General features: G+C 47.8%; 1 protein-coding gene across 1 annotated transcript in view; it reads right to left on the bottom strand.

The window, feature by feature from the left end:
- The window catches only part of tbcd (tubulin folding cofactor D), a 227,884-nt gene that overhangs the window by 30,971 nt on the left and 184,991 nt on the right, over positions 1-11,922 (bottom strand). The window contains 1 exon segment of the mRNA XM_052520050.1: positions 6-64. Coding sequence (XP_052376010.1) covers positions 6-64 — 59 coding nt within the window.

Genomic DNA, 11,922 nt, shown 5'->3' with positions numbered 1-11,922 from the left:
TCGGTCCAGGTGAGATGAGGTGGAGGCTCTTCAAGGTGTCGGCCTATCAGCCACTGCCAGCCAGCTGAAACAGACAGGGTTTACTCTGTTATGACGGGTCAGTGGTCTGAACAGTACAGACAGGGTTTACTCTGTTATGACGGGTCAGTGGTCTAAACAGTACAGACAGGGTTTACTCTGTTATGACGGGTCAGTGGTCTGAACAGTACAGACAGGGTTTACTCTGTTATGATCAGGTCAGTGGTCTGAACAGTACAGACAGGGGTTTACTCTTCTATGACGGGTCAGTGGTCTGAACAGTACAGACAGGGTTTACTCTGTTATGACGGGTCAGTGGTCTGAACAGTACAGACAGGGGTTTACTCTGTTATGACGGGTCAGTGGTCTGGAACAGTACAGACAGGGTTTACTCTGTTATGACGGGTCAGTGGTCTGAATCAGTACAGACAGGGTTTACTCTGTTATGACGGGTCAGTGGTCTGAACAGTTCACAGACAGGGTTTACTCTGTTATGACGGGTCAGTGGTCTGAACAGTCTACAGACAGGGTTTACTCTGTTATGACGGGTCAGTGGTCTGAACAGTACAGACAGGGTTTACTCTGTTATGATCGGGTCAGTGGTCCGAACAGTACAGACAGGGTTTACTCTGTTATGACGGGTCAGTGGTCTGAACAGTACAGACAGGGTTTACTCTGTTATGACGGGTCAGTGGTCTGGAACAGTACAGAGACAGGGTTTACTCTGCTATGACGGGTCAGTGGTCTGAACAGTACAGACAGGGTTTACTCTGTTATGACGGGTCAGTGCGGTCTGAACAGTACAGACAGGGTTTACTCTGTTATGACGTGGTCAGTGGTCTGAACAGTACAGACAGGGTTTACTCTGTTATGACTGAGGTCAGTGGTCTGAACAGTACAGACAGGGTTTACTCTGTTATGACGGGTCAGTGGTCTGAACAGTACAGACAGGGGTTTACTCTGTTATGACGGGTCAGTGGTCTGAACAGTACAGACAGGGTTTACTCTGTTATGACGGGTCAGTGGTCTGAACAGTACAGACAGGGTTTACTCTGTTATGACGGGTCAGTGGTCTGAACAGTACAGAGACAGGGGCTTCTTACTCCGTTGCTTAGCGGCGGGTCCGTGGTCTGAACTGGTACAGACGGGGTTTACTCTGTTATGACGGGTCAGTGGTCTGAACAGTACAGTGACAGGGTTTACTCTCTGTTATGACGGGTCAGTGGTCTGGAACAGTACAGACAGGGTTTACTCTGTTATGACGGGTCAGTGGTCTGAACAGTACAGACAGGGTTTACTCTGTTATGACGGGTCAGTGGTCTGAACAGTACAGACAGGGGTTTACTCTGTTATGACGGGTCAGTGGTCTGAACAGTACAGACAGGGTTTACTCTGTTATGACGGGTCAGTGGTCTGAACGGTACAGACAGGGTTTACTCTGTTATGACGGGTCAGTGGTCTGAACAGTACAGACAGGGTTTACTCTGTTATGACGGGGTCAGTGGTCTGAACAGTACAGACAGGGTTTACTCTGTTATGACGGGTCAGTGGTCTGAACAGTACAGACAGGGTTTACTCTGTTATGACGGGTCAGTGGTCCGAACAGTACAGACAGGGTTTACTCTGTTATGACGGGTCAGTGGTCTGAACAGTACAGACAGGGTTTACTCTGTTATGACGGGTCAGTGGTCTGAACAGTACAGACAGGGTTTACTCTGTTATGACGGGTCAGTGGTCTGAACAGTACAGACAGGGTTTACTCTGTTATGACGGGTCAGTGGTCTGAAACAGTACAGACAGGGTTTACTCTGTTATGACGTGGTCCAGTGGTCTGAACAGTACAGACAGGGTTTACTCTGTTATGACGGGTCAGTGGTCTGAACATGGCAGACAGGGTTTACTCTGTTATGATCGGGTCAGTGGTCTGAACAGTACAGACAGGGTTTACTCTGTTATTGACGTGGGTCAGTGGTCTGAACAGTACAGACAGGGTTTACTCTGTTATGACGGGTCAGTGGTCTGAACAGTACAGACAGGGTTTACTCTGTTATGACGGGTCAGTGGTCTGAACAGTACAGACAGGGTTTACTCTGTTATGACGTGGTCAGTGGTCTGAACAGTACAGACAGGGTTTACTCTGTTATGACGGGTCAGTGGTCTGAACAGTACAGACAGGGTTTACTCTGTTATGACGGGTCAGTGGTCTGAGCAGTACAGACAGGTTTACTCTGTTATGACGGGTCAGTGGTCTGAACAGTACAGACAGGGTTTACTCTGTTATGACGGGTCAGTGGTCTGAACAGTACAGACAGGGTTTACTCTGTTATGACTGGGTCAGTGGTCTGAACAGTACAGACAGGGTTTACTCTGTTATGACGGGTCAGTGGTCTGAACAGTACAGACAGGGTTTACTCTGTTAAGACGTGGTCAGTGGTCTGAACAGTACAGACAGGGTTTACTCTGTTATGACGGGTCAGTGGTCTGAACAGTACAGACAGGGGTTTACTCTGTTATGACGGGTCAGTGGTCTGAACAGTACAGACAGGGTTTACTCTGTTATGACGGGTCAGTGGTCTGAACAGTACAGACAGGGTTTACTCTGTTATGACGGGTCAGTGGTCTGAACAGTACAGACAGGGTTTACTCTGTTATGACGGGTCAGTGGTCTGAACAGTACAGACAGGGTTTACTCTGTTATGACGGGTCAGTGGTCTGAACAGTACAGACAGGGTTTACTCTGTTATGACGGGTCAGTGGTCTGAACAGTACAGACAGGGTTTACTCTGTTATGACGGGTCAGTGGTCTGAACAGTACAGACAGGGTTTACTCTGTTATGACCAGGTTCAGTGGTCTGAACAGTACAGACAGGGTTTACTCTGTTATGACGGGTCAGTGGTCTGAACAGTACAGACAGGGTTTACTCTGTTATGACGGGTCAGTGGTCTGAACAGTACAGACAGGGTTTACTCTGTTATGACGGGTCAGTGGTCTGAACAGTACAGACAGGGTTTACTCTGTTATGACGGGTCAGTGGTCTGAACAGTACAGACAGGGTTTACTCTGTTATGACGGGTCAGTGGTCTGAACAGTACAGACAGGGTTTACTCTGTTATGACGGGTCAGTGGTCTGAACAGTACAGACAGGGTTTACTCTGTTATGACGGGTCAGTGGTCTGAACAGTACAGACAGGGTTTACTCTGTTATGACGGGGTCAGTGGTCTGAACAGTACAGACAGGGTTTACTCTGTTATGACGGGTCAGTGGTCTGAACAGTACAGACAGGGTTTACTCTGTTATGACGGGTCAGTGGTCTGAACAGTACAGACAGGGTTTACTCTGTTATGACGGGTCAGTGGTCTGAACAGTACAGACAGGGTTTACTCTGTTATGACGGGTCAGTGGTCTGAACAGTACAGACAGGGTTTACTCTGTTATGACGGGTCAGTGGTCTGAACAGTACAGACAGGGTTTACTCTGTTATGACGGGTCAGTGGTCTGAACAGTACAGACAGGGTTTACTCTGTTATGACGGGTCAGTGGTCTGAAACAGTACAGACAGGGTTTACTCTGTTATGACGGGTCAGTGGTCTGAGACAGTACAGACAGGGTTTACTCTGTTATGACGGGTCAGTGGCCTGAACAGTACAGACAGGGTTTACTCTGTTATGATGGGTCAGTGGTCTGAACAGTACAGACAGGGGTTTACTCTGTTATGACGGGTCAGTGGTCTGAACAGTACAGACAGGGTTTACTCTGTTATGACGGGTCAACAGTACAGACAGGGTTTACTCTGTTATGACGGGTCACTGAGTACAGACAGGGGTTTACTCTGTTATGACGGGTCAGTGGTCTGAACAGTACAGACAGGGTTTACTCTGTTATGACGGGTCAGTGGTCTGAAATCAGTACAGACAGGGTTTACTCTGTTATGACGGGTCAGTGGTCTGAACAGTACAGACAGGGGTTTACTCTGTTATGACGGGTCAGTGGTCTGAACAGTACAGACAGGGTTTACTCTGTTATGACGGGTCAGTGGTCTGAACAGTACAGACAGGGTTTACTCTGTTATGACGGGTCAGTGGTCTGAACAGTACAGACAGGGTTTACTCTGTTATGACGGGTCAGTGGTCTGAACAGTACAGACAGGGTTTACTCTGTTATGACGGGTCAGTGGTCTGAACAGTACAGACAGGGTTTACTCTGTTATGAGTGGTCTGAACAGTCAGTGGTCTGAACAGTACAGACAGGGTTTACTCTGTTATGACGGGTCAGTGGTCTGAACAGTACAGACAGGGTTTACTCTGTTATGACGGGTCAGTGGTCTGAACAGTACAGACAGGGTTTACTCTGTTATGACGGGTCAGTGGTCTGAACAGTACAGACAGGGTTTACTCTGTTATGACGGGTCAGTGGTCTGAACAGTACAGACAGGGTTTACTCTGTTATGACGGGTCAGAACAGGTTTACTCTGTTATGACGGGTCAGTAACAGTACAGACAGGGGTTTACTCTGTTATGACGGGTCAGTGGTCTGAACAGTACAGACAGGGTTTACTCTGTTATGACGGGTCAGTGGTCTGAACAGTACAGACAGGGTTTACTCTGTTATTATGGGTCAGTGGTCTGAACAGTACAGACAGGGTTTACTCTGTTATGACGGGTCAGTGGTCTGAACAGTACAGACAGGGTTTACTTTACTCAGTGGTCTGAACAGTACAGACAGGGTTTACTCTGTTATGACGGGTCAGTGGTCTGAACAGTACAGACAGGGTTTACTCTGTTATGACGGGTCAGTGGTCTGAACAGTACAGACAGGGTTTACTCTGTTATGACGGGTCAGTGGTCTGAACAGTACAGACAGGGTTTACTCTGTTATGACGGGTCAGTGGTCTGTTAACAGTACAGACAGGGGTTTACTCTGTTATGACGGGTCAGTGGTCTGAACAGTACAGACAGGGTTTACTCTGTTATGACGGGTCAGTGGTCTGAACAGTACAGACAGGGTTTACTCTGTTATGACGGGTCAGTGGTCTGAACAGTACAGACAGGGTTTACTCTGTTATGACGGGTCAGTGGTCTGAACAGTACAGACAGGGTTTACTCTGTTATGACGGGTGAGATGAACAGTGGGGTCTGAACAGTACAGACAGGGTTTACTCTGTTATGACGGGTCAGTGGTCTGAACAGTACAGACAGGGTTTACTCTGTTATGACGGGTCAGTGGTCTGAACAGTACAGACAGGGTTTACTCTGTTATGACGGGTCAGTGGTCTGAACAGTACAGACAGGGTTTACTCTGTTATGACGGGTCAGTGGTCTGAACAGTACAGACAGGGTTTACTCTGTTATGACGGGTCAGTGGTCTGAACAGTACAGACAGGGTTTACAGTGGTCTGAACAGTACAGACAGGGTTTACTCTGTTATGACGGGTCAGTGGTCTGAACAGTACAGACAGGGTTTACTCTGTTATGACGGGTCAGTGGTCTGAACAGTACAGACAGGGTTTACTCTGTTATGACGGTCAGTGGTCTGAACAGTACAGACAGGGTTTACTCTGTTATGACGGGTCAGTGGTCTGAACAGTACAGACAGGGTTTACTCTGTTATGACGGGTCAGTGGTCTGAACAGTACAGACAGGGTTTACTCTGTTATGACGGGTCAGTGGTCTGAACAGTACAGACAGGGTTTACTCTGTTATGACGGGTCAGTGGTCTGAACAGTACAGACAGGGTTTACTCTGTTATGACGGGTCAGTGGTCTGAACAGTACAGACAGGGTTTACTCTGTTATGACGGGTCAGTGGTCTGAACAGTACAGACAGGGTTTACTCTGTTATGACGGGTCAGTGGTCTGAACAGTACAGACAGGGTTTACTCTGTTATGACGGGTCAGTGGTCTGAACAGTACAGACAGGGTTTACTCTGTTATGACGGGTCAGTGGTCTGAACAGTACAGACAGGGTTTACTCTGTTATGACGGGTCAGTGGTCTGAACAGTACAGACAGGGTTTACTCTGTTATGACGGGTCAGTGGTCTGAACAGTACAGACAGGGTTTACTCTGTTATGACGGGTCAGTGGTCTGAACAGTACAGACAGGGTTTACTCTGTTATGACGGGTCAGTGGTCTGAACAGTACAGACAGGGTTTATGACTCTGTTATGTTATGACGGGTCAGTGGTCTGAACAGTACAGACAGGGTTTACTCTGTTATGACGGGTCAGTGGTCTGAACAGTACAGACAGGGTTTACTCTGTTATGACGGGTCAGTGGTCTGAACAGTACAGACAGGGTTTACTCTGTTATGACGGTGGTCTGAACAGTACAGACAGGGTTTACTGTTAACAGTACAGACAGGGTTTACTCTGTTATGACGGGTCAGTGGTCTGAACAGTACAGACAGGGTTTACTCTGTTATGACGGGTCAGTGGTCTGAACAGTACAGACAGGGTTTACTCTGTTATGACGGGTCAGTGGTCTGAACAGTACAGACAGGGTTTACTCTGTTATGACGGGTCAGTGGTCTGAACAGTACAGACAGGGTTTACTCTGTTATGACGGGTCAGTGGTCTGAACAGTACAGACAGGGTTTACTCTGTTATGACGGGTCAGTGGTCTGAACAGTACAGACAGGGTTTACTCTGTTATGACGGGTCAGTGGTCTGAACAGTACAGACAGGGTTTACTCTGTTATGACGGGTCAGTGGTCTGAACAGTACAGACAGGGTTTACTCTGTTATGACGGGTCAGTGGTCTGAACAGTACAGACAGGGTTTACTCTGTTATGACGGGTCAGTGGTCTGAACAGTACAGACAGGGTTTACTCTGTTATGACGGGTCAGTGGTCTCAGAACAGTACAGACAGGGTTTACTCTGTTATGACGGGTCAGTGGTCTGAACAGTACAGACAGGGTTTACTCTGTTATGACGGGTCAGTGGTCTGAACAGTACAGACAGGGTTTACTCTGTTATGATGACGGGTCAGTGGTCTGAACAGTACAGACAGGGTTTACTCTGTTATTACGGGTCAGTGGTCTGAACAGTACAGACAGGGTTTACTCTGTTATGACGGGTCAGTGGTCTGAACAGTACAGACAGGGTTTACTCTGTTATGACGGGTCAGTGGTCTGAACAGTACAGACAGGGTTTACTCTGTTATGACGGGTCAGTGGTCTGAACAGTACAGACAGGGTTTACTCTGTTATGACGGGTCAGTGGTCTGAACAGTACAGACAGGGTTTACTCTGTTATGACGGGTCAGTGGTCTGAACAGTACAGACAGGGTTTACTCTGTTATGACGGGTCAGTGGTCTGAACAGTACAGACAGGGTTTACTCTGTTATGACGGGTCAGTGGTCTGAACAGTACAGACAGGGTTTACTCTGTTATGACGGGTCAGTGGTCTGAACAGTACAGACAGGGTTTACTCTGTTATGACGGGTCAGTGGTCTGAACAGTACAGACAGGGTTTACTCTGTTATGACGGGTCAGTGGTCTGAACAGTACAGACAGGGTTTACTCTGTTATGACGGGTCAGTGGTCTGAACAGTACAGACAGGGTTTACTCTGTTATGACGGGTCAGTGGTCTGAACAGTACAGACAGGGTTTACTCTGTTATGACGGGTCAGTGGTCTGGAACAGTACAGACAGGGTTTACTCTGTTATGACGGGTCAGTGGTCTGAACAGTACAGACAGGGTTTACTCTGTTATGACGGGTCAGTGGTCTGAACAGTACAGACAGGGTTTACTCTGTTATGACGGGTCAGTGGTCTGAACAGTACAGACAGGGTTTACTCTGTTATGACGGGTCAGTGGTCTGAACAGTACAGACAGGGTTTACTCTGTTATGACGGGTCAGTGGTCTGAACAGTACAGACAGGGTTTACTCTGTTATGACGGGTCAGTGGTCTGAACAGTACAGACAGGGTTTACTCTGTTATGACGGGTCAGTGGTCTGAACAGTACAGACAGGGTTTACTCTGTTATGACGGGTCAGTGGTCTGAACAGTACAGACAGGGTTTACTCTGTTATGACGGGTCAGTGGTCTGAACAGTACAGACAGGGTTTACTCTGTTATGACGGGTCAGTGGTCTGAACAGTACAGACAGGGTTTACTCTGTTATGACGGGTCAGTGGTCTGAACAGTACAGACAGGGTTTACTCTGTTATGACGGGTCAGTGGTCTGAACAGTACAGACAGGGTTTACTCTGTTATGACGGGTCAGTGGTCTGAACAGTACAGACAGGGTTTACTCTGTTATGACGGGTCAGTGGTCTGAACAGTACAGACAGGGTTTACTCTGTTATGACGGGTCAGTGGTCTGAACAGTACAGACAGGGTTTACTCTGTTATGACGGGTCAGTGGGTCTGAACAGTACAGACAGGGTTTACTCTGTTATGACGGGTCAGTGGTCTGAACAGTACAGACAGGGTTTACTCTGTTATGACGTGTCAGTGGTCTGAACAGTACAGACAGGGTTTACTCTGTTATGACGGGTCAGTGGTCTGAACAGTACAGACAGGGTTTACTCTGTTATGACGGGTCAGTGGTCTGAACAGTACAGACAGGGTTTACTCTGTTATGACGGGTCAGTGGTCTGAACAGTACAGACAGGGTTTACTCTGTTATGACGGGTCAGTGGTCTGAACAGTACAGACAGGGTTTACTCTGTTATGACGGGTCAGTGGTCTGAACAGTACAGACAGGGTTTACTCTGTTATGACTGGTCAGTGGTCTGAACAGTACAGACAGGGTTTACTCTGTTATGACGGGTCAGTGGTCTGAACAGTACAGACAGGGGTTTACTCTGTTATGACGGGTCAGTGGTCTGAACAGTACAGACAGGGTTTACTCTGTTATGACGGGTCAGTGGTCTGAACAGTACAGACAGGGTTTACTCTGACAGGGTTTATGACGGGTCAGTGGTCTGAACAGTACAGACAGGGTTTACTCTGTTATGACGGGTCAGTGGTCTGAACAGTACAGACAGGGTTTACTCTGTTATGACGGGTCAGTGGTCTGAACAGTACAGACAGGGTTTACTCTGTTATGACGGGTCAGTGGTCTGAACAGTACAGACAGGGTTTACTCTGTTATGACGGGTCAGTGGTCTGAACAGTACAGACAGGGTTTACTCTGTTATGACGGGTCAGTGGTCTGAACAGTACAGACAGGGTTTACTCTGTTATGACGGGTCAGTGGTCTGAACAGTACAGACAGGGTTTACTCTGTTATGACGGGTCAGTGGTCTGAACAGTACAGACAGGGTTTACTCTGTTATGACGGGTCAGTGGTCTGAACAGTACAGACAGGGTTTACTCTGTTATGACGGGTCAGTGGTCTGAACAGTACAGACAGGGTTTACTCTGTTATGACGGGTCAGTGGTCTGAACAGTACAGACAGGGTTTACTCTGTTATGACGGGTCAGTGGTCTGAACAGTACAGACAGGGTTTACTCTGTTATGACAGTGGTCAGTACAGACAGGGTTTACTGTTAAGTGGTCAGTACAGACAGGGTTTACTCTGTTATGACGGGTCAGTGGTTTACTGTTATGACGGGTCAGTGGTCTGAGTACAGGGTTTACTCTGTTATGACGGGTCAGTGGTCTGAACAGTACAGACAGGGTTTACTCTGTTATGACGGGGTCAGTGGTCTGAACAGTACAGACAGGGTTTACTCTGTTATGACGGGTCAGTGGTCTGAACAGTACAGACAGGGTTTACTCTGTTATGACGGGTCAGTGGTCTGAACAGTACAGACAGGGTTTACTCTGTTATGACGGGTCAGTGGTCTGAACAGTACAGACAGGGTTTACTCTGTTATGACGGGTCAGTGGTCTGAACAGTACAGACAGGGTTTACTCTGTTATGACGGGTCAGTGGTCTGAACAGTACAGACAGGGTTTACTCTGTTATGACGGGTCAGTGGTCTGAACAGTACAGACAGGGTTTACTCTGTTATGACGGGTCAGTGGTCTGAACAGTACAGACAGGGTTTACTCTGTTATGACGGGTCAGTGGTCTGAACAGTACAGACAGGGTTTACTCTGTTATGACGGGTCAGTGGTCTGAACAGTACAGACAGGGTTTACTCTGTTATGACGGGTCAGTGGTCTGAACAGTACAGACAGGGTTTACTCTGTTATGACGGGTCAGTGGTCTGAACAGTACAGACAGGGTTTACTCTGTTATGACGGGTCAGTGGTCTGAACAGTACAGACAGGGTTTACTCTGTTATGACGGGTCAGTGGTCTGAACAGTACAGACAGGGTTTACTCTGTTATGACGGGTCAGTGGTCTGAACAGTACAGACAGGGTTTACTCTGTTATGACGGGTCAGTGGTCTGAACAGTACAGACAGGGTTTACTCTGTTATGACGGGTCAGTGGTCTGAACAGTACAGACAGGGTTTACTCTGTTATGACGGGTCAGTGGTCTGAACAGTACAGACAGGGTTTACTCTGTTATGACGGGTCAGTGGTCTGAACAGTACAGACAGGGTTTACTCTGTTATGACGGGTCAGTGGTCTGAACAGTACAGACAGGGTTTACTCTGTTATGACGGGTCAGTGGTCTGAACAGTACAGACAGGGTTTACTCTGTTATGACGGGTCAGTGGTCTGAACAGTACAGACAGGGTTTACTCTGTTATGACGGGTCAGTGGTCTGAACAGTACAGACAGGGTGGTCTGAACAGTCTTTACTCTGTTATGACGGGTCAGTGGTCTGAACAGTACAGACAGGGTTTACTCTGTTATGACGGGTCAGTGGTCTGAACAGTACAGACAGGGTTTTACGGGTCTCTGTTTTATGATGACGGGTCAGTGGTCTGAACAGTACAGACAGGGTTTACTCTGTTATGACGGGTCAGTGGTCTGAACAGTACAGACAGGGTTTACTCTCAGTTATGACGGGTCAGTGGTCTGAACAGTACAGACAGGGTTTACTCTGTTATGACGGGTCAGTGGTCTGAACAGTACAGACAGGGTTTACTCTGTTATGACGGGTCAGTGGTCTGAACAGTACAGACAGGGTTTACTCTGTTATGACGGGTCAGTGGTCTGAACAGTACAGACAGGGTTTACTCTGTTATGACGGGTCAGTGGTCTGAACAGTACAGACAGGGTTTACTCTGTTATGACGGGTCAGTGGTCTGAACAGTACAGACAGGGTTTACTCTGTTATGACGGGTCAGTGGTCTGAACAGTACAGACAGGGTTTACTCTGTTATGACGGGTCAGTGGTCTGAACAGTACAGACAGGGTTTACTCTGTTATGACGGGTCAGTGGTCTGAACAGTACAGACAGGGTTTACTCTGTTATGATGGGTCAGTGGTCTGAACAGTACAGACAGGGTTTACTCTGTTATGACGGGTCAGTGGTCTGAACAGTACAGACATGGGTTTCTGACTCTGGGTTTACTCTATGACGGGTCAGTGGTCTGAACAGTACAGACAGGGTTTACTCTGTTATGACGGGTCAGTGGTCTGAACAGTACAGACAGGGTTTACTCTGTTATGACGGGTCAGTGGTCTGAACAGTACAGACAGGGTTTACTCTGTTATGTCAGTGGTCTGAACAGTACAGACAGGGTTTACTCTGTTATGACGGGTCAGTGGTCTGAACAGTACAGACAGGGTTTACTCTGTTATGACGGGTCTGTTATGACGTGGTCTGAACAGTACAGACAGGGTTTACTCTGTTATGACGGGTCAGTGGTCTGAACAGTACAGACAGGGTTTACTCTGTTATGACGGGTCAGTGGTCTGAACAGTACAGACAGGGTTTACTCTGTTATGACGGGTCAGTGGTCTGAACAGTACAGACAGGGTTTACTCTGTTATGACGGGTCAGTGGTCTGAACAGTACAGACAGGGTTTACTCTGTTATGACGGGTC

The sequence above is a fragment of the Oncorhynchus keta genome, chromosome 5, assembly GCF_023373465.1.
Source record: "Oncorhynchus keta strain PuntledgeMale-10-30-2019 chromosome 5, Oket_V2, whole genome shotgun sequence".
Classification (NCBI taxonomy): domain Eukaryota; kingdom Metazoa; phylum Chordata; class Actinopteri; order Salmoniformes; family Salmonidae; genus Oncorhynchus; species Oncorhynchus keta.
The sequence above is the reverse complement of the archived record's forward strand: the minus strand, read 5'-3'. Positions and strand labels throughout refer to the sequence as shown.